At 42.6% G+C, this 22,881-nt stretch overlaps 1 protein-coding gene across 8 annotated transcripts in view; it reads right to left on the reverse strand.

Annotated features, from left to right (window-relative positions):
- The window catches only part of sh3pxd2aa (SH3 and PX domains 2Aa), a 76,185-nt gene that overhangs the window by 19,118 nt on the left and 34,186 nt on the right, over positions 1 to 22,881 (reverse strand). For 3 of the 8 annotated variants that reach the window (XM_029148687.3, XM_029148667.3, XM_055508422.1), the window contains 4 exons: positions 21,474 to 21,565; positions 13,911 to 13,936; positions 9,591 to 9,635; positions 7,135 to 7,263 (listed from right to left, as the gene is read on the reverse strand). In XM_029148687.3, the coding sequence (XP_029004520.1) occupies positions 7,135 to 7,263; positions 9,591 to 9,635; positions 13,911 to 13,936; positions 21,474 to 21,565 (292 nt within the window). Of the gene's footprint in view, positions 1 to 7,134; positions 7,264 to 7,338; positions 9,563 to 9,590; positions 9,636 to 13,910; positions 13,937 to 17,841; positions 18,557 to 21,473; positions 21,566 to 22,881 lie in introns of those variants that run through there. The other 5 variants (XM_029148696.3, XM_029148676.3, XM_029148704.3 and 2 more) reach the window with 4 other exon arrangements.

Raw genomic sequence — 22,881 nt, forward strand, 5'->3', positions numbered from 1 at the left:
TGATGAAGAGAAGTACAGTGTAGTAAGTGTGTTCATATCAACACCCTGTCACGACTGGCTGGAGCGAGCAGGAGCTAAAAACCCAAATGCACAGCTCTAGAGACAGGGCTTGAGTAAAATGAGTCTTTAATTTTGACTGGTCCAGTACAGTACGTCAGGCAAAAGCGTGGTCAGGGAGGCAGTGGGCAAAAACAGTTGATCCAGAAACACAGGCAAAGGTACCAACAGGTGCTAGGCAAAAGACAAGATAAAACTGAGAACAGAGCTGGATCTTAAATGGGCCGGAAATCGAGATGAACGCTGGATAGTGGTGATAACACGCAACAATCTGGCAGGGGAGCAAGGTGAGTACTGGGGACTAAATAATGAGACTAACAAGATTAGAAACAGCGAGTGGATCACGTGACCAGAAAAGTAAAGCCAGAATGAAACATGGCAGAACTAAACCGGAAATAGTACAGTACAAAATAAAACAGGAAATGACAAAAACAATGACCAGAATTACAGGTTATAACACAACCAAAGTTTAATTTCTATTTACACTCACAGGCACTGAAACATCACTGGGCTGACACTTAACAGGCCTCAGCAGAGCAGCCCGCTCACTTCTTATAGCCGTATAAGCCCAGCCAGGCCTGGGCCACATAGACACAGAGACATGGTCGAACTGACACTTTCCTCACAGTCATCATCTCACAGTCAACCCAGCAGTTAGTTATAGTGGAAGTCATGTACAGTATCTTTCTGTGAATGCTCTGTGACAACCATATCGACTTTTATCCTATTCTCATCAAACATTCCCACTGGTTTGAATTGTGTATACTGTTTGTATAAACTCCAGAGTAGAGGACTACTAAAGGGCAGAAGTGGACAGACAGTGGCTTTACCTGTTAATGGTGAGTATTATGTTCCATCCCAGCTGGCTCTCATTTATTTAGTATATCGCCACAGAGGCAGATATACAGCAGTAAGAATAGGTCAGTCCATGTGAAACACATTAGGGCTTTCACAAACTGATTCATTGCAACTAGTTGAAAAGCAAAGAAAAGAAAAATTTGAGCCACCTGTGCAAAAGTAAGTTCTAAGCAGAGACAAATGCAGGAATTCTCACTCTGCACCTGGTGCACATAGGAAAAACAGAGCAGTAAATCTGTTCTGAGGACAGAGGTGAGTGTGGAGTTGGCTCTCTGCGAACTCTGTAACTTCTCATCTTACCTTCGGGATGGGATTTTGCTTTTTGTTTAGACAAAGTTTTAAATTATTCCTAATTTAGAGGCAGTAACATTTAAGAAAGGTGCGCTCTACACATTATTAATAAGGAAAGACCAAAGCAGTGTCTGGACAGCATTCATACATACACAGTCACAAACATCTCTCAAAAGTGTCTGTGTCACTAATCCACAAACACAAACGCGTTTCCTCACACGCCCAGTTCCAAGCTGTTTTGTACAAGGCAAAGGCTTGATCGGACCCAGCCCTCCTATAAAGGCGGCTCTGGAGAAAGTGGGCTCAGTAAAAGCAGACAAACAAGAAACAAAAACTCCTGCCCACCCTCAAACAAACACATGCAGTACACTCTGCTCACACACAGGGTAGAACAAGCTGGAGACGTCTCACTCCACACATGCGATGCCTGGTTACCTGCACGGCAGGCCTGTTCCCCGACAGATGTGGGTCGACCCTCGACAGTATTCAAGAAATGTCAGATCAGGGCCATAAAAATGAAACAACTTGCAAGTGATGCTTAAGTATAAGAGTGTTGTTTTCCCAAAAGAGCTGCTTTTAATACAAACAAAATACTTAGAACTATAATGGGACTTCTGATTAAAGCTGGTAACCGTTTTTAGAGAGGGGCTCATAATAGAGTATTAATTTTAGAAAGGTACACAGAACTACTGCTGCTGGTTCTGACGTCACAAAGATGCAGTAAAACTAAGGAATCCATGAACACATTTTTACAGTGAGAAACCAAAGATCAACATGAATTCAGACTCATTCAGACTTCATGTGTGAACTCACCCTTTGATTGTCAGTTAGAGCCACTTGATATAAAAAGGAGTTAAACAAATGATGGTTGTGATCTTGGACATACAACCTCAGCAGGGCGTAAAAGGTCTAAAAAAACTCTAAAACCTAAACTTGAACCTAAACGCTAAATAGAACAGGTTCAACAATTCCACTGCTTTTTAAAGAAAAAAATTAAATGAGATTACACGCTGTAATTGAAAGTTCGGCAGCAACACCTCCTGTCTCCCAAATCTATACAGTGAACAGTGATACAGGAGAGGGGCTGTAATCGGCCTTTCTGGCCACGCACTGCTCTGAATGTCTTGGCAGACACTAATTGCTGACTTTGTCTCACAGAGGGAAAGATGGGGTCACAGTGAACACAGTGTTACAGTAAGTAGAAGAACATGATTATCACTGGCCTAGCTCCCATGGAAGAGGCTCAGAGGAAGGAGAGATGCACGAGGTGAGCTGAACTAAAAATCAAATCAAAAGGGGCAAGAATTGAATCAGAGAGGAGAAGACAAAGAGGCAAAAAAGCAGATGTTTGGCTGCGGCTTCACAGGGCAACGCTGCCTCCAAACTAAACTTTCTTTCCTTTCACTTTCTCATTGTTGGATCGCCACAACCATCACCCGACAACTGTGACCATGACGCCTGTTAGAAATGTCACATTCAGCAAGACTGTCGTCCGTGTTCTTTTCTCCTACGGCTGTAATGAGGAACAGATCCCTCGAAGAGCTGCGAGCGCCAGCATGCTGCGCTGCTTTTGAGGACAACATATTGAATTGCCTTCTTATCTTTCTGCAGCGTAAGCAGAAGGGGAGATTCAAGGAATGTGCTTAAAATAGCAGCATGATGATTGTTGCTGCCGAAAACCAGCTGTGAAATCTACCACAATATTATCATGACGGCACCAGAATCATTGCTGGCCTCCAACAACAACAATCCAATGCTCATCATTTGGGAAACATCCCAACACAATCTAGACACAATCTCTGAATAAAGATCTGATCACGGTAAGATTGTGGTGGTTGGACCATTGGTACGTGTTATTCTAAGTATGTTGTCTTTTTGACACTGAAGAGAATGAAAGAACAACAATAAGTCATACAAATGCAGAACTATTACCAAAAATGATTCCACTTTGTATGGACTTAAACCACTGGAGGTCAGCAAAGACAAGATTGTTAAGACACTATTTCAAACCGAACTGTTGTTGTTTCTGTCACGGATCCACCGTCATTATCAAGCATTTGTGTTATTTCTTGTTTTACTTTGGCAACTTCCTGTTTGGTTCCTGTTTGTGTGGCCATTGTAATTTTACATTTTAGTCACGTGATGTTTTCAGCTGTTTCCATTTAGTACTTTAGCACCACGTCTCACCATTGCCAGTTGCCAGATTGTTTGCTCACGTACCTGTGGCAGCTCTCCAGCGTTCAGTTTCTAGTGTGTCCCACCAGTATACTGAATCTAGTTTTGTTCCTGACCTTGCCTAGTCTGCTCCCTCAGTTCTAGGGTTTTGGATTTTGCCTTGATTTTGACCTCTGCTGGAAATTCACCACCATTTTGCCTGATTCACGTCTGTACTGCTGCTTTCATTAAATCTCCACAAACTGAGACCTGTGTGTGCTGTGGGTTTGGGACCTTCACCTTGCTGCCCGGTGACAGTTTTCCTATGTAATGTGGCTTTGTAGATATAGATATAGATATAGATATAGATATAGATATAGATATAGATATAGATATAGATATAGATATAGATATAGATATAGATATATGAAAATAGATTCATAACCTACAGTAAAAGAACCATAGCAACATTTAGAGAACGTGAGGTTTGTGGTTACTCCACTACTCCATTAACAGGCATCTTATGTTGCACTTGAAAGGAATCAGGATCAAAGAAATGCCAAGAAGCTCAAGACTCAACATTGATTGTCTGAATACAATTCCTCAGTTAACACATGGGTAAATATGTCATATTCAGAACATGTTAAGGGTCCATTGCCAGTTTAACATGCTCCACCTGACAGTAACGCACATCTTTGTGTCTCTCGTCAGTCACCTCGGGTGATGATGTGTTAAAGTTATACTGAAGCATGTTCACAGGTGTAAACCCTGGCATGAAGTAAAATGAAAGAAAACAAGTCACAAAGCAGATTTAGAACTGTGTTTGTGGTCAAATGGACTCATTTACATTTGTAACTAAATTTAAAGACATAATAAGTCTAGCCATATATAATGTAAATACATTCACTTAATTTATTTTATTAATAAATCGATCTGATTCATTTGCCTGCATCCTTTTTGGTCTTTAAGGCTAAAATAACAGGCTGATAAATAGAAATAACTCTATTTCACTGTGTTCTATGAGCAATTAATTATGATATTGTGCCTTATTTGGACCTTAAGCTTGGTATCCATTTTTTCCATGGCTTCTTGTAGAGCTAACAGTTAGCTGCTGACATAGTGATAGAAAATCCTGTGTTTTAGGACACCCCCTTAAATTTGTTTCTATATTCGTAATCCTGAAGGTTTACACTTTAAAACAGGGTATAACACATCTTCCTGTTACAAGACAAAGGTCCACAAAAACGCAACTGTTATTGTTTTCTATGTGAGAGGTCTGGCCTGTATCGTTTGAGAAGATAGTTCACTGGCAGCAGGGAGGCAGGACATTCAGGCAAATGGTTTCTCCGGCTGGCACTGGGCGGCACACTAACCCAAAGTGTCCTGTTTGCACCTCAGCATCAAGGCCTTCCTGGCAGATCCATTAGTGCTGGCTCATGAAACAAGGGTATTTTTCCACTATATATTCCGCCCCTCTGCCACTGTGGCCACACAGTAAAGGGCTAGTTCCTTAAATTTACTAGACGTTCTCTGAAATGTTATGAGAAAGTAAAAAGGAAAATAGCTGTAGACCAATGACCACAATGTAAAAAGAAGCTTTAAGATAATTACTAATAAGCTAGAGATGGAAAACACTTTTTAGGCTGTCCTGAGTGTTTTTTGTCATTTTGTACAATACATGCTCAAACCATTTCAACATATCCTACATTATTAGAACTGGTAGAAGTCACAGAGTTGGGAAAGACACAAACCATTTAAATGGGGACCACAGTAAAAGACAAAAGCAGCATGGTATTATAGAGACAAAATGTAACACAGCTGTAACACAACTTCTACTTCTACCCTGCTAGTCTGTTAGAGCAGCCTCAAATGCACCCTGGGTGACTCCAACGCCACCTTACCAACTGTACACTGGGGGTCACGTTTCTTTGTCTCTCTAATATCTGCCTACTATTTCAGAAACTGCGTTCAGACTGCAAGAAGTTACTAGACACTCTGTTCTAACTTACTCTACCACAATAAGACAAACAGCTGTAGAAATTGTATACTTTCTAAAGCTTTCTAGAGTTTTCATATCAAAATGAAGAAAAATTCAATTTAGCATCACCAACTAAACCGCAGGAAACAAACAAATACACCATTCCTTCAAAATAAGATGAATTTGTATATTTTAGTTCAACATGCATTGAATTCAGCTCAACGCATGCATGTGATTTTGTCCGCATGGGACATTCCTCCCTCCAGATACTCCATGGTTTCCAAGTCCAAGGAGCAACAACGAAGAGAAAACCCAGATTGTGGAGCAGACAAGGCCTCTGCTGCTCTCTCAGGGACCATTCCAGCCCATTCAACCCCCATCCACTCAGTGGTTCATAAAGCTCACTTTACTACTGTAGATAACATTCATCCAGCTGATGATTTAACTAGTTTTCTATATTATCACAGGCCTCAAATTATTGAAATAGCTACAGTACCTAGATTTACAAAACCTATAACTTCACACAGAGGCACAAAAAACAACATTCAAATTGAATTCCTACTCACGTCAGGTCAAAGCCACAGACGGTTAAAAACTGTGAAACTTTGTGTGATAAAAAAGGTTAAAGCTCAACTGTGGACCTCTTTTGTAAATGATGCTTCTCTATTGGCCCATAGTGTCCTGGAAGCTGAGAAAAACAAGCCTGTAGAAACCGGGATTGTGTACACTGAACATGTCATAGATAAATACCGTGCAAAAACCAAGGACTGCAGCCTTGAAAGTGAGTTGTGGGATAATATAAGAGCTTCAATGCATGTTTGTCTTGGCCTGGTCTCTGTGTGATGTCATCATCATCATTATGCCTGTGCCCCATGAATGACAAAAGCACAGCCGTGCTCGTCAACGTCAAATTTCTGGGGTCTGGTGACCAGGGGCCGTCAATGGGCTCAACATTTATCAAACAGAACATTTTATGATGCATGCACCTTGAACAACAGAGTTAATGGCACATACATGTAAGTTCAAAACCTCACAAACAAATTTGAAAGCTCATCAGAAGTTAAGGCGCTCATAGCTTCATAAACTTCACTTCTTTGAGATGGGCTGAAATTTTCAAATATTCAGCTTCCGCTTCTTTGCTCTGTACGAAGCTTGAACGAAATGAGCCATTATGCCTCGAAATTCGTCTGAGATGTGCAAACAAAGATAACCGAAAACAAACCGCAATCAGTGTTGAGGTACGAGTGGAGGGACTGACGGGGAAGCTGCTTGTTTGTTCCAAGCTTTCTGCTGAGTTCTCTCAAGTTGTGCAAGCTGCTGGCTGTCTATCCATGTTTGCATGCAGGATGAGAGCCCGTTTAGGATTGCTAAACGCTTAACCGTTTTTACAGGCGGGAGGTCACTGCAGTTTTTACACACGTATTTTTCGAACAAAAGGCAAAACATCCAACGTCCTACTGTGCAATGGCTGCTGCCAGCCAAGGAGCACCTCCAGGTGTTGCTAAGACAGAACTAGATAAGGAGCTTAGCGGGAGGGGGAAGACTAAAGGAGGTCAGAGCGGGGAGGTTGGAGTAGAGACTCTAGCACAGAGGAGGTTCTCAATACGGTGGAAGTGAAGTGAAATACGGGAAAGCGATAGAGAAGGATAGAGGGGTAGAGAGAGGTGCATGCTATTCTGTTTATGCTACTACTTCCCACTACTTTTCAACACCACTGTCTAGATGTACGCGTGCAGATCATTGTCCTATTTCAACCTACTTTTGCTTGACACAAATGAGAAAAAGTGCCTACTCACCGCTTTCGCTCTTCTCAATCACGTCCACCGTCTCCCCAGCCTTCAGGCTGATCTCCGAGTTCTCCTGCCTCTCGTAGTTGGCCACGGCCACGTACTGCTCCAGCACCATGGGCTCTGAGCTGTCAATCCCTGAGGGGAAGAAACAGGCCGTGAGCCACCGGCCGGCCGTGGCGCTCCGCGAACGCCCGCTGCAGCCAAGCGCACCTCTGTGCACCAGGTAACCCGCCATGGGCCAAGCCCCGCTCCCTATCGCCACTCCGATCACAAGCTAGGCTCACAAGCTGGCTGCATAGTTCCAAACGTCTGGCCATATAGCTGAGCCGACCCTGGGGCCACGGAGAAGCACCAAGGAGCATTTGATGGAGTCAAAACAAAAAGAAGCGGCGGGAGTGAAATGTTTGCAGGAGTAGCATCTTGTGCCTACAGAGGATCCATGACGTGAGCTCAACTTTCAGATCCAAAGCAGAAGACAGTGGAGAAAAAGGAGAAGAACAAGAAGCAGATCGGTAGAAGAATGGTGAAGTTTCCCTGTGGAAAATCAACAGTGCGAATGCTGCTGGGAGCCAGCCGTTGGACGCGGAGTCAGGAGGGGGGGGGGGGGAGCACACCAATCATGGTAGCCGGCACTGCTGGCCTTAAATAGAAACATATGAGTGGACCAGAGCAGAGTGAGAGAGAAACAAGGAAGGAGGCTGGGTTAACATTTATGCGGGACAAAAGAAGAAAGCATTTCACTTCGAGCTACAGTAGGCTGCCCTGCTTTCTCTCTCCTCCTGTCTGATGTTTAACCCCTTCTATGCCAACAGCGACTTCATTTGCTGCACATCTGACTCCAGTTGCAGTCACACTTAGTTGCTTGTTTGGCCCGAGAAGATTCAGAGAAGCCTTTCGGTAGATTACATTTCACATCCTGTTTTGTTCCACCGCTTGTTTCAGTACATGAAAGTATGTGTCGGGAGCCATCAACAAAATGTGAAGCCAGAAGAAAACACTGTAAAAAGTGAGATGAGCAAAGGTGGTGAAAACATGGACTGTGGTGATATGAGACACACAGCAAGTAGCAGGCACATGGCAAACTGCTGAACTCTCACATACGTACACGGGCATATTCAGAAAAAGACAGATATATGATGACACAAAAGGAAAAGTCAGCAGTAACATGATCCAGAAATAACACGAGCAAAAACAGATGCTCTGGTTAATTACTATGGCGGAGGATGAAAGGAGACATCAGACGCTGTCAGCAAATCTCTAAGTTGTTATTGTAATGAAAATAGTAAACTCAGTTAAATCAGCATCTCTGTCTTTGTCAGACTGAACGCTCACAGGACTGTGAATAATCTCTACTATTTATATTTAGAAATTACAAAATAATTCCTGGCTTAGAATCAATGGTGAAAAATATGGAACCCAGCCCATATTTAATTTGAATATAGTCCAGTAATATACTGTAGATGTAAAAATATCATGACATTTTGAATGTTTTCCAAAAACATGGTTCCGTACCAAAAGAATGCTAAACAGGCCTGTGTGCAGAACAGAGCTGTCAGCTAGTGGAACGTTAGTGGGCTGTAGTAAAAACTGCCTAAAAGGAGGAACCATTCTGTCCCATACAGAGCAGGAATGGTAGAAATTGGTCCCAAGCCTCACAGAGCACCAGCAGGTGAACAAGCCTCTGATCAGTGCTGCAGCATTGCTCTAAAAGCAGAGACTAATACTGGTCTTGTAATAACGTTTTGTGAATCAAACCTGAATTTTAAGTGAATCATGCATTGAAGTAAATCCTGCAGGTACAGTAAGTAATAGGATGCACTATGAAGCACCAGGGGGATTCCTGTGACCTCATTTTCACAGTCTCTCACGGTTTTGTTTTGCACTCGAAATAAAATTTGTCTTTGCTGCTACTAACTGCTACTGACACACTGACAGTTGTAATGGAAGGAAACGATACGTGTGTCTTTCCTCGGTAATGCCTCAATTACAGTTAAATGGCTCAAAAACACTGGGTAAATGTCAAACAGATGGGAAAACATGCGATTATGTTCCTGTGTTTATATTATATTCAAAAAAAAATATTCCTCTTCTTCTCTCTCTCTCCTCATCATTCACTGAGTTTTGCAGGCCTGAAGTTAAATAAGGTCACAGTGTAGATTTAAACCATGCCGCAGAGAACCGACACCTCATTCCAGCCTCGGGTGCTTCACCACATGCAGACCTGAGGTCCACATTCCTGCCTTGTTCTAGTTATGTTGGCCAACCAAGTCTGAGAAGATGGACGGACAGACTGCAGGGAGGCTGAATCTGGGCTGAAGGGTGGAAAGGTACTGGAAGCTGGTGACAGCGCATGCACAGCAGAAGTCAAGAGAACGCTGGAGTGCGAAAAGAAATGAACTATGAGCCATGAAGGGATGCAGCTGGGAAGCACAGCAGTGCATGCATATGAACACGGTGGCTACCTGAGGCCTCTTTCCTCGGGCTGTCTGTAAAGCCGTACATCCACACTGCAGACGGAGAGAAGAGAGGAAAGAAGCAGAGAGAGTTTATTTCGTCTGACTGCATGCAGAAGCAAAATGATAGAAAACATCTTCTTCACGACTACCGAACACAAAAAGAGGCAAAAACAGAATCATGCACATTAATATGCTTCTCCTGAGAATGATTTTTTTCTTTTTACATAATCAAACTCCAATCCCTCCTCTTTTACACTGACCCGTGCTCTTTTTCCAACCATCAGTTCATACTAATCAACATATGGAAACCTTGTGACAGAGAATGGAAAGTTTCTGTCAGACCAAACCAAAGCCAACTGTGACATTTAGAAGCCTGTAATGACTGCAAGATTTTAGCAACTGTAAAATTTTGTATTGTGCAAGTCAGACCATGTGACACAGACCTAATTCACGTCAGCTTTCATTCAACACCTACTGAATTGCTGTTGACACCATAGTCTGAGGCTTGAATTGAGTAGAAATACAAGCCTAGTGATCATGAATAGCGAGGCCAACTGTTCTTCTCTGTTGACTCAAGTCACATAATAAAAGCTAAATCTCCTCTCAAGCTTGTTGGAATTGGTGTTAGCCCCTTAGGGAGGATGTGGGCTGGTCCCAGGTCAGCCAGGGTCAAATCTTGCTCACTAATGCCTTACAGTGATTATAACCCACCCAACTGGCCTCAGTCTAGCATTCAGCATCACTAACCCACTGCTTTGCCTAGCAACAGATCTAGTTGTGTTTTCTATTTGTCTTGTTTGAATTACAGTATGACCCCAAAAGTCTGCATTACTCTGCAACTAGGAGCCAGTGTTACACTGGACCTCCTACTGTAGGTCTGCTTCCACATTCAGATCGGGCTCATTAGCCTCCGGCCTTGGATTGTGTTTGGAGAGAAACCTTCTGGTCATAAGCCTGTTCAGAAGTTTTCTTCATTAAACCTGATGCCTGAAAATGTCAGGCATAAAGACTCCTATCTTACAATAAGCACCATCAGATACATTGGTCACATACAATGTTAGACACGGTGGCTCCTCTGAAGAAGAAGAAGGAAGTGAATCAGAGGTTACTGTAGCTCCATGGTATAACTCAGAGATCCGCAGCCTAAAGCACATGACCCGACAACTAGAAAGGCAGTGGCGTTCTAACAAAATAAATGTAAACTGTATTGCATGGAAGGACAGTCTTTAAAAAGCCTACAGCTTATTCAAAGTGCTGCAGCCAGAGTTCTGATGGTACCTAAAAAGAGAGATCACATTTCTCCTACATTAGCTTCACTGCGCTGGCTGGGCTTATTTGTGTAAGGTCTTGAAACCTTACCTTGTACAGTGCCTTAAGATAACATTTTGGCGCTATACAGTATAAATAAAATAAATTTTAATTGAATTGAATTGAATTGAATTGAATTGAATTGAATTGAATTGAATTGAATTGAATTGAATTGAATTGAATTGAATTGAATTGAATTGGACACTCAATTACAATTTCTTAAAACTAATGTTCAACTGCACTAGTTTCAGGTTATTTAAGAAAGTCATTATAACAACTCTTTAAAACATTAATCAATTTCAATATTCAATGTAATATGCTTTAAAAAAATAAAATATTCTAATATACAAATCGCTGGAGTGGAGCATGAATATTGATTTTCATTGCTTTTCTTTATGTAACTTGTCCACATAAAGGGGAAAATCTGGAATCTGGTGGACCTATGGCAAAGTACAAACACGTGTGGAGCTGGACCTCAAAGTGTGAGATAAAGAGAATCAAAGGCAAAGCTTACAGAGGGGCGATAGGAGAATGATAAACAGGGAGTTCGAAAAAAAGCCACCAACAAGCTTTCACTACTCACACTCTACAATTTAAGTATCAAGATCAATGAAAGGTTAATAATGAAAAGAAAGATCCAATGACATCACAGACATAATTACATGACAACCCCGCCACCTCACACACAAGACAAAGACAGTCAGTGACAAATCACAACCTATTAGAATTGACTGACGGCAGAAGCTAACTACTATCGACACAACGTTTAGCAATGTGAGGAGAGAAGAACAGAGCTGACCAATTCATCTCCTGCTGTGACACAAATGTTTGCTGTGACGAACGGCGTGTTTGCAGACGGGGTGGTGGGGGATCGACGGGTCCTCTCTGTGAGCAGTGGCACGTTGCTAACGAGACACAAAACCTGCCAAAGTGTGGGTGCTTCCTTCTCGTCTTCCAAATTTAATAAGCACACACACTCTTAGCAGCCATGAAGTCTAACATAACAGCAACAGTAGGTGTCATAATAAGTGTCATAATAACATGTCTATAGACAGAGAAGCTGCTTCTGGTACAAACTACTATACAGCCAGGCCACAGTATAAGACCCTAATTAGCACTGAAAGCTTAAGACACACAAACACAAACAACAAAAAGGCACAACCCTCCTCCAAGGAAATCATGCTAGCCTTTCAAACGCCAGCCTGAAACCTGATCCACTGTGCCACGTAAACAAACCAGCGCTTGTCTGGCAGCCTTAACCCCTGTGGCCTCCGACGCTCAAACAGCTCCCTCCTCCGTTCCCTCTGAATCTGGTCTTCACACCAAGGAGGAGAATCTACATTAGCGCAGACGTCTATGTGTTGTTTTACTTTTGCCTTTTCACATGCATACAGACTTAATTAGGGAGTCGTACAAGCCTTTGATAGGAGGCCTGTGTAGAATATGTAAATGTAGGAGTGTCAGAACTGGACAGGTGGTAAAGGGAGAGAGAGAGAGAGGGGGGAGGCGGGGGGACAATACCAAACTAAAGAGTATAACCAACATCTGAAAATGGCTTAATACACAGAAATTACAGCCAATAACAATAATGCATGATGTAATACTAAGTAATGATAATTAATGACAAGAATAAAAAGTACATGTATAACACAAGGAAAACATACAACAGCCATCACGATGGTGATACAGTACATGCAGCTGCGCGAACATGCCACTGAGCTCCACAAGTGACTCCAGCCAGAGCAAGACTAAGAAATGGCCCCCACCAACAGCCAGAAAAGACCCAGTAAGACACCCAGTAAGAGACCCAGTAAGCTTCCAGGAGCAAAGAGCTGCCCCAGTGTAAGGACCAACCCCAAGGACGTCCTGGCCCACATGGAGCCCATGAGAGGAACCTCAGCGCCCCCACACACTCCCACAGGTACCAGGCATCAGCTTAAACCGACCAAACTCAAACCTTTACCCATGAAGCAATAGTCACTTAGAGTTGCTTCATATTGTCATTTATGAAACAGATGACACGCAACAAAGGACCAATACAGACGCATCTGACATTCATTTTCCCATTCAGCCTCACTCTGTGACTGACTTGATATTACACAATAGTGAGTCAGTAAATAAGGAGAATCCATGTGCTGTTCAAAACAGCCTGCGTTTCTCGAAAACAGCACTTCAATCCAGCATCCCATTCCAGCAGCTCTAACAACAATTTGCTAATAAAAACAAGAGGAGAGAAAATGTTGAAAACAGTGAGAAGAGAACACAATAAAAGCATTTAACTGACAGTTCACAGTTCAGCTGTGGCACAGACCAGTGGGTCAGTGGAGCTGCATCCAGCCGGTGAAGGAAAGCACCTGTTTCAAAGGCTAATTGGTGGAGATGAAATCACTTTGAAGAATGTAGTTGTCATTTGATTTTTTTTGAGCTATGACAAACCAATTATTTGCAGGAAGGTCACAGAGTGTGAAGCTTCCAATGCAGTCACCATTCATTTTACCTTTATGACCGTATTAACATCACATTTTTGAACTGCAGTACTATGTTCACACAAGGTCGAGCTGATTTCCATTTTTAATGCTTGAAGATCACGACAAAGTAGACGTTTAGGACCTCTGCAGCGGGAGGATCATATTCTACACCACAAGCTATTTCCTGCATTTTCTCTTCAATAATTCAGTAGCTAAACCGACAATTTTCAACATCTCCAACATGTTCTAATGCTTTGAAAAATCATTAATCTTTGTTACAGATAATAATCGTCTATAGTCACAAAAGGAAGGCTCAATAGCTTTTGAAGCCCACCCTTAAACAGAATTGAAGTCAAGTCAGGAGCTCACTGAGGGACGAGCAAATCGATCCACACACGGCAACTGAAAGTCATCGGTCTTGCACCCCACCACCACCCCCACCCCCCACGTGGATCGTAACAAGCCATTTCATGAGGCGTAACAGGTTTCAAGCCGGAGGACGGCGAAATAAGCTTTAGGGAATGATAGATGAGAAAAACAGGTGACTTACCTGACTTGCGCTTGGAGCCATAGTCCCTGAGGAAAAAACAACACAAAAGGGACATAGTCAGTGCCGTTTACTACAACACATGTAGCCCCTGGAAACTACATTCTTGCAAAAACACCCAACAGCAAATGCATGTGTTCAAGAAAGAAAGAGAGCGAGAGAGTCAAGGATGAAGAGAGTGAGGGAGGGATGACTTTGGCCGGCTGCCCATCCTCCCTGCAACAGACACAAATTGGTCATGTGACTCTAAAGCGGCACCACCATCCTCTTCCTACCCTCGTCGCTACCCCCCACACCCTGTTAGAGAGGAAGGCAACCTCTCCCCACGTCTGAACGAAGGATCGGTTGAAATGCCTCCCTTAATGGATGCTAATGGGATTATGGCAAGGGCCGAGCTACAAATGGAGGGTGACACTGAGTTGTGTGTGACGTTTGCTTGTCTGCTTCTGGTCTTTCAGTTGTGACCTTTGGACTCAGACAGCACTAATGGGTCAAAATAGATGGACATAAATATAAATAAAAACAGGAGCTCCCTCTATGTTCTTTTCAGTTTTCTCGAGGGCTGATCGAATCATCTAACCTCACAGTTAGCCATATCATCCTACTGCTGAGAATCAGACTAAAGCATCTTGACTTTTTATGACCCTCACTGTGTCTTTGTTGTAGTCTTGTATTCTTTGATTTAAAAATAATTGCAAAGTATATCAACAAGGAACACAGAGAAGATGACTCTCACCAGGTCGCAACTAATGGCAGCTGGTCCAATGATAACAGAGATACTGTACAGACATGTGTGAGTTAGTAAATGTACGCCCAGCACAATAGATGACGATAGATCAACTAGGATTCAGGATCAATGGCAAAGCTACAAGTGCATGGTGCATTGGGACAGTTGACCTCTGTTGTTGCCAGGTGTGATACGCAGTATAAGGCCTGAATAATTCAAGTACAGCAGAGGACAGGGGAACGAGGCTGGTAATAAAGTCGTGCCCTCTCACAGCATGAGGTTAATGAAAACCACTACCTGCTTCTGCCGTGATTGCACTCGAACTATTACAGGCTGACACGTATGCTCATGAATACAGACACCCTCCCCCTGTCGAGCAGCACAGCACCTCCAGGCTCTTCAGTGTCGCAGTGCTCGTTCTTGTTCCTTTATTTCCATCCCTTCACTCGCTGCCCTGGGATCTGACGTATCCGTCTGGTCTTTGTAACAGGCCACAGCGGATGAATAAAGCCTGTATACCGAGCCCTCCACCAAGATCGATGTGTGCTAGCGACTACAAAATGCTTCATTGTCACCAAAGTGGGACAGGGAGCGAGCGGAACTTGACCCCTCGTCTCATCCCACACATCGTGAGCCACACTGGAAACTGGACCTCTGATGCATGTGGAATGGATGACATATCAATCAGCGACATGGCGGACTGCAGAATGTCTGCGAGTGTCTCACTGGAAACCATGCTGCTGAGCAAGCCTTGGAGCTGGCAGAATATCTGGCAGGATGTTTGCCCTACTTGGTCCATATTTGCTGCACTGGCATTAAAGATGCTGATCATTTCTGATCAGATTCAAATCAAACAATTCAATTTACCAAGAGCTCCTTACTCATCCTACTGCAGTTTCAAATATTAGGTTTTCTGCAGGCTTCTCCCACAGTCCAAAGACATGCAGTCTCAAAAAAGGTGTGAGTGTGAGAGTAAGTGGCTGTTGGTCTATGTGGCTCTGTGATGGACTGACCACTCCGAATGCCCAACTGACAACAGTGTGAACAGTGTGTTTATTATTTTCAGTTGATCATAAATTGTATAAATGAATGGAAATGAAGGACTGGTTGGAACTCATCAAGGAGGTGAGGACAAGGGGGCAATGAGCGAGTTGTGTTTGGTGGAAAACAGGAGCAGCAGGAAAAGCACTTTGCCGTAAGTTGACTCCCAGGGGGACTGTTAAGCTTTTCACACTGTGCATAGTTTAAAAAGGCAAACACGACCTCGAAGCTCTGTAAACAAGTTCCAATCAGGAGAAAGGCAGAGGTGTGAGCAGTTTTTGTTCCAACACACATAAATCACCTTCAAATGAAAGTTTAAATCAATATTGTGATGTGTTTGATTATCTGGTGTTTAATCTTTTGTATAATTGATCAGATATTAAAGCTTTTGGTTCCTGACTACTAATTGGAGCAACAGTTACATTAAATATGTTTTTTTTAATACAGTGGTTTATTGGCCATGTCTTTCGAGGTGCACCTTTTGGGGTCAAAACAGTGAGAAAAAGTGGCAGATGAAGATGGAGAATAGAAACAGGCCTGATTCAGTTGCTTGAGTTCCTGAAGCTTGAGTCAAACTCCCCCCTAGAGGGCTGAGTAACCCGTTCTGACTGCCAAACCTTCTGCGGGGAGCGAGGGGCGAGGGCAGTGAGTAGAAAACACTGGAGGAAAAGACTGCTTCAAATGGGTTTGCACAGCTTTCGGGCCAAGTTCTGCAACCAGTAAAGAAATGCAACTCTGACTGTACAATAACGGCTGGTTCCAGTGTGCAGATTACAAAGATGTGTGAACAGTGAGCTAGTATGAACCCTGGTGTCTGGAGTGATGCAACTACAACCCTGATGCACCTACAGTATGAAGAATGCACAATTTACTTTTGCAGCTTATTAGACGGACAGAAATGTGCAAATGTGGGTAACCTGGGTCTGGCCATGCGACGTCAGGGTGAGGCAGGTCAGGAAACTTCACAAGTGTTACTTAAGGAATGACTACAGTTGGGAGGATGAATGGGAATGAATAAATGTGTCTTGTCCAACAGTGTCTGAATTAGTTTACCTCTGACCAAATCCAAATCCAGGCACTGATCTTCATCCACCCACAGGCTTACCCACTCTAAGCCCCTCAGGAGCCCCAGATTACCCAGAATCATCCTCTGTCCTTTCAATCACCATGGCCACTACGTGGCTGAAGGTACTGTATTAACACACTGTCAAAAGAAACATCTGCTAAGAGTTTGATTTCTACATCTACATATACAGTATGACATTGTCTCAGTTTCAGAGTAACATGTAAACATATAAAGTAGAAACACTACCACCAAACCCTTCTCACGTCAGTGACAGTGCGAACAAGGCTGACCGGGTACTCTACATAAACACATCACTAAATATCATTCCTTTTTCTAATCAGCCTCAAAGCAAAACCTGTCACCACGTCACCAGTGGTAGCTGAGCCACGTAGCAGCCTTCCGCTGACCCATCATTCACGTCTTATCCCATCAATAATCCCATAACCTTGCAGTATCTCTCTCCTTTGTGCACAAGCCAAGGTCAAACTGTGTTGTTATTCATGGGGGTTGGTGGTGGAGTAGGGGTGTTTTAAACAATAAGAACATCACCTGTGTCTATCATGATGCTAGACTATGAGGGGCAGCTGCAAATAATGTCATCATGGTGTAAACACAGTTTAGGCATATTAATAGGGAAATTTGTCAGTGATGTAGTCGGCAGAGGACAGACAGACCATCTGAAGCTGAAGCCTTGGTGGGGTGAGAAATGCCAGCAGTATTGTAAACCATTCTGTTACAGCTGTACTATTTACAGCTTAAAGAACTGGAGAACAAGGGAACCTGAGAGTGGCCCATATCATGAGAACTGAAGATTGTTGGAACAACAAATAATTAAATACTACGCTCCCTTAGAGCGAGAGTCTGTACTCCAGCTGACGTGTGGTAAAATACTAGTACTTCACTACAACAATACAAACTGAGCTAAATACTGCCTCAAAAATAAAGTTTCTGCAGAAATCTAAAATATTCATATTTAGATTTAAAAAAGAAACCTAGTCTGCAATTTTGTTGTAAACTGCAAACAAACAATATTAAGCCAAAACCAGGTTCTAATGAGATGGACAGCCAATAGTTGTGTAAGTGCATAAATAAGTTCTCACGTGTTTCGACATAAAGCACTTCTGAAGTCTGCTCTTTGATCTCACAGTTTCCAGCCGTGTCTTTGTAGCCTTTGTACTGCAGCACATTTGTTCGCATCACAAAGCAGAAATGAAACAAAAAGCAGAGATTCAAATTGAGTCCAATCGAAAATACATTTAACATCAAGGGTGCTCGACTTCAATCCGGAGCGACTGGTTGCACAAGCGTGACATCAGCCAAGTCCTGCTCCACAGGCGTGTAGTGCTTCACTCTGCAGGCAGGGGTCACTCAAAGAGACGCCCAGAGAACGCGGCTGAGGGTGGGCTCTGCTTCCTGAGCTTTAATTGATGCCAGTGATTCCAGTGCACCAGTTCCAGTTTTTCTTCTTAAATCATGGGAAGAAAATTGAATCTTACAGCGCACAGCGAACACAGACCGGCTGACCAGCCTTCTGCTGTCGTGGAGACTGAACTATTTCCTGCCCTGGTTTACCTCCATACCTCCATAAAGATACCTCCTGCATCCTCCATTCCATCTCTACTTCAGACACACACACTGTCACTAAATGTGTGGACAGGACAGCAAGACAAAGTGAGCAAGGGAATGCAATATCTTAGTGGGTGAATGGGTTGATTGGGTGCATTTGTGTAAGATGATGGTAAAAAAAGGCCTATAGAACATTCTCTCTCACACACACACACACACACACACACACACACACACACACACACACACACACACACACACACACACACACACACACACACACACACACACACGTGACTGACCACTCCCCACCACTCTCTACATACTTAAAGTGTTTAACCCCATCAACATTGGTGCTCCACTGAGTGCTATTGATCCTAATAGTGAAGGAATCATATTCGTCAAGGTTGAGCGAGTCCAATGCTGGTCTCCTACTTGCAGCAGAAATAAGGGAATGGGCAGATGACTGGAACATACTGAACTTTAACCAAAACCCCTGATCCCAGGCCCTTATACAACACCCTTACAAATGTTCTGTATGGACGTACGTACAGTACACTGAATGCGTTCAGATGTTGCCCAACAGCAAGCATAAAAATATGGTTTTTGATACTGTATGTGTGACAAATAGAAATCACGAGAAAATGGAGCGACTGTTTAGTTGAGATAAAGTACTCAGCTTTGATGTTCCAAAGGTTCTGAGCTTGGTCCAGTGTCAAGCGCTCGCTAGGTACTTATCTTAATTCAGTTTTATTTCTTTAGCACCATTTCACAACAAAAATCATTTAAGGACTTAACAAAGTAAATGTCTTATAGATACTATTTAGAAAACCTAACAAATCTTGGTATTATCTTTATCTTTGACACGTACAGTATATGAAGGAAATCACTAGAACTGCATGATAAAGCATATGCAGTAGTTGGAGCTGGTCCAGGTCACTTTATACGTTCCCATAGTTACAGTAAGCTCCTATGAATCTGATGTAGACATACTGTACATGTTACTTATTGCATGTTACTCTTCTTCCTCTACCTGTTTTTTTCTAGTTTTCTAGTATCATTAACTGCCTGTCGTTGTTTTGCTCTTTTATTACCTGTTAGTCTTTATACCCAACTAGTTACTGTATGTACAGTAAATGTTTGCTGAGTCTGGTTCTGCTGGAGGTTTCCATGGTTACAGGGAGTTTTTTTATATATAAATCTATTTACTGCAGCTCTATTTTTGTGTTCTCTAAGGTCTGTCACTGTACTTTGTGAAGTGCCACGCAATAGCTAATTAAAATGAATTGAATGTCTGAAGACCAACTGACAGAGCTGCAAAAGTGTTCTGCTACAGTATATACAAGAGAATCATGAAAGATGCCAAATGAAATCTTTCTAAGCATAGCAATAGCAGCATAACTATTTAAAGAGATGACAAGGACATTACAGGAATGGACAACATGAATAATAAAATCAGCTTGAGACACAAAGCAGAAGCAGAAACTGATAAAAAAAGAGCTGTGATGAGCTATACATGTTATTGAGTCTGTTCCATAGTGGCATGTGGATTAAACATGGAAGAATGAACCATTTATTACCACTGGTTATTTGGTTAGAATTTGTTTTCTGTCAATGCTGCTCCTAGTAATAGTTAAAAGTAATAACTATCACATCGACGTATTTCCTACTCTGACATGCCTCTTGTGTGTCACCCTGTCTCATTGATTTGTCTGCAGTGTGGACATCACACAGTCTGAACACATTATATTGTTTGTACAATACAGTGGCCATGGAGAAAACTCTCTCCTTTGTCAATCACTTAGATCCCTCTAACTCAAAGGTGTGTTTCACATGGGGGTTGTTGCCTCACAATAAGAAGGTCCTGGGTTCAATTCCAGGGTTGCCAAGGTACCTTTCTGTGAGCAGTTTGCCTGTCCTTCCCCCATGTCTGCATGGGTTTTCTTGGGGGATAATCCGATTTCCCCCAAAGTTCAAAGACATGCAGTTAGGTTGATTGAAGCGCTTTTCTGTAACGTAGCCCTGTGATGGACAGGAGACCTGTCCAACATACAGTATACAGCTCTCCACCTCTAGGCTAATTGAAAGCATGCTAGCATGTAACACTTACAAGAGCTAAGCAGTAGAAAGACTGAGTGAGTGAATATTTTTCATGGGAGGTCTACTCTCTTTTTATGAAAACGCAATAAAAACTAAAAGGCCTTAAAAATATAACTAATATGTTAAATTAACATATGGCTCCTCTGACTTACTAGTACCTCTTTACAACAAGAGTGCTTCCAAGTCTTTATGCATAAAAAAACTTAAAGAAATTACATTTAAAAAAAAGATTGAAAAGGAATAAAAAAATAAAAGGTACAAGTCAAACAAGACTCATAAAGGCAGTAGTGATTGAAATGCAAAAAATGTCAAATAAATGCACTTTACAGTATGTCTGACTTGTCCTCATAAATTAAAGTGTTAATTGAGTTTATGCTTTGCAGGAAACACGACAGGCAGAGGTCAATAAATGCTAAGTGTTGTTTGTATGTTTTTTCTCTCGTGCAACAGTGCACGGAGATACTGAGACAGGTAATAAAAAGGAAAAGGATGTACAGTAGCTTGTGTCCAACAACAGGCCTGGGATGCTGGGCTCTAGGTGCGCCTGGCTCTGTGCATACATGTACAGACACACATTACAGAGGAGTAGGGCGATACTGGGATTTGAGTTTGGAGACGAGAGTGTGCTTTCTAATTAAAAACGACCCAAAGGAGCCGTCTCCTGCTATGAAACACGTCATTCTCCTCCTCCTATCCTCACATCCATCAGCTCCTCTCCTCCCTCCTCCGTGCACGGTGGGGGGGGGGGTTAACAAACTCTGAGAAAAACTGCTGATTAGGGGATACACTAGGACTGAGAAGTGGGATGATAATGAGCTCAGGCACTGTACAATAAAGAACTGTTTTGGGGCTGAGCATAAAATGGTCACATATTATTTCAAGCATAATAGTTAAAGTTATAACATTATCAGCCTACAAAAGTGACTTCCAAAGTCAAAACACACACACACACACACACACACACACACACACACACACACACACACACACACACACACACACACACACACACACACACACACACACACACACTCTTTTTCACCTTGCGTGCACAGTTTTTACTCACTCCACTGGAGGATTGATGTCTTCAGCCTTGGTCTCAAAAAAGCGCAGGACCTCCTCACTCTGGGAAATTTGAGGGGGCAGTCGCACCAGCGCCTGAAGACAGAAACATGCATAGAGGATGTGTGTCAGTTGAAAAGGTTCTTATTATGAAAAGGACAGAGAATTCAAGGTAAAGATTTTTTTTTCAGATGTTACCATCTGCCCAGGAACATAACCAGTTAATAACTGGTTAACAAAGGACCTGACCTGAGACAAAGAATCTAAAACAAAGCAAATGAATACTGTTCTAGTATCATCTGCAGGATCCTGTTAAAGGCCACATATTCAGCAGTTAGAAATGTACTGTAGTTACAATCGAATTCTGGAAAACTATTAATATTAATTAAATCACAACTTGTAGGGACAGAGATTTTTGAAGTATAAAAGTTATGACATCACACATGCAATATATAGTCTATCTGACTTACTGATCTTCAATCCTTCACAGTATTCCCCACCTAAACACCCACAGTACATGACCTCCTTGCTGCGTCCTAGTAGAGCTACAGTATGTACAGTATGGTTGCTGTCATTATGTAACGCACAGTATGCTGTGCATCAGCAAAGACACTACTGTGCACACTAATTATGCTAAATGACACTGTATGATGAACGAATGATTCTAATGGCGTCTTGTGTTATTTGCATCCTCCGCTAAGGTTGGACAGTTGTTGTCTGACCTTTAACCTTCCTTTACAATACACATTGCAGAAAAAAATATATATATATATATATATATATATATATATATATATATATATATATATATATATATCGGTAAAGTCACAGGACTTGCATGCGGGGGGTTCCCAGTTCGAATCCCCGTTAGGGCGAATAGGCATCCAGTGTGGGTCCTTGGGCAAGACCCTTCAAGCTACCGCCTACCTCATCATGAGAGACAATGAACCACATGAGATACCGGCTCAGACGTCGCCCGGTCTAACAAGGTCTGCGTCAGGTGTTGGGGAACCAGAGCACCTTGGCGAGAAGTGGGCTACTGGAACAAGAAAGAAATGGCTGAGATGCGAGAACAAGGCTCTGTTGGAATGCTACTACTCAAGTAACCCTAGTCAGAGGGGTTACATGCAAAGAATGTGCGGTGAATGGGAACGGAGAAACCCACATTCAAGGCTGACGGCGAAGCAACTAGTAGCTCAGTGTTCCAACATCCACAAACGGCAACTGCTATCACAACTTGAGATTGAAGAGATACAACACAAATGCTACGGCAAGGGGGAGCCAGGACGCCAGGTCAGAGGGGAGGTTTCACCATCTCCCCAACCGAAAATTGGGTACGAAGCCCCAATGAGCACAGATACGCTGAGCGAGGCAGCGACTGACCTGAAAGATAAGATCATGGCGAGATTAAA

This window comes from Betta splendens, chromosome 1 (assembly GCF_900634795.4).
Source record: "Betta splendens chromosome 1, fBetSpl5.4, whole genome shotgun sequence".
Classification (NCBI taxonomy): Eukaryota; Metazoa; Chordata; class Actinopteri; order Anabantiformes; family Osphronemidae; genus Betta; species Betta splendens.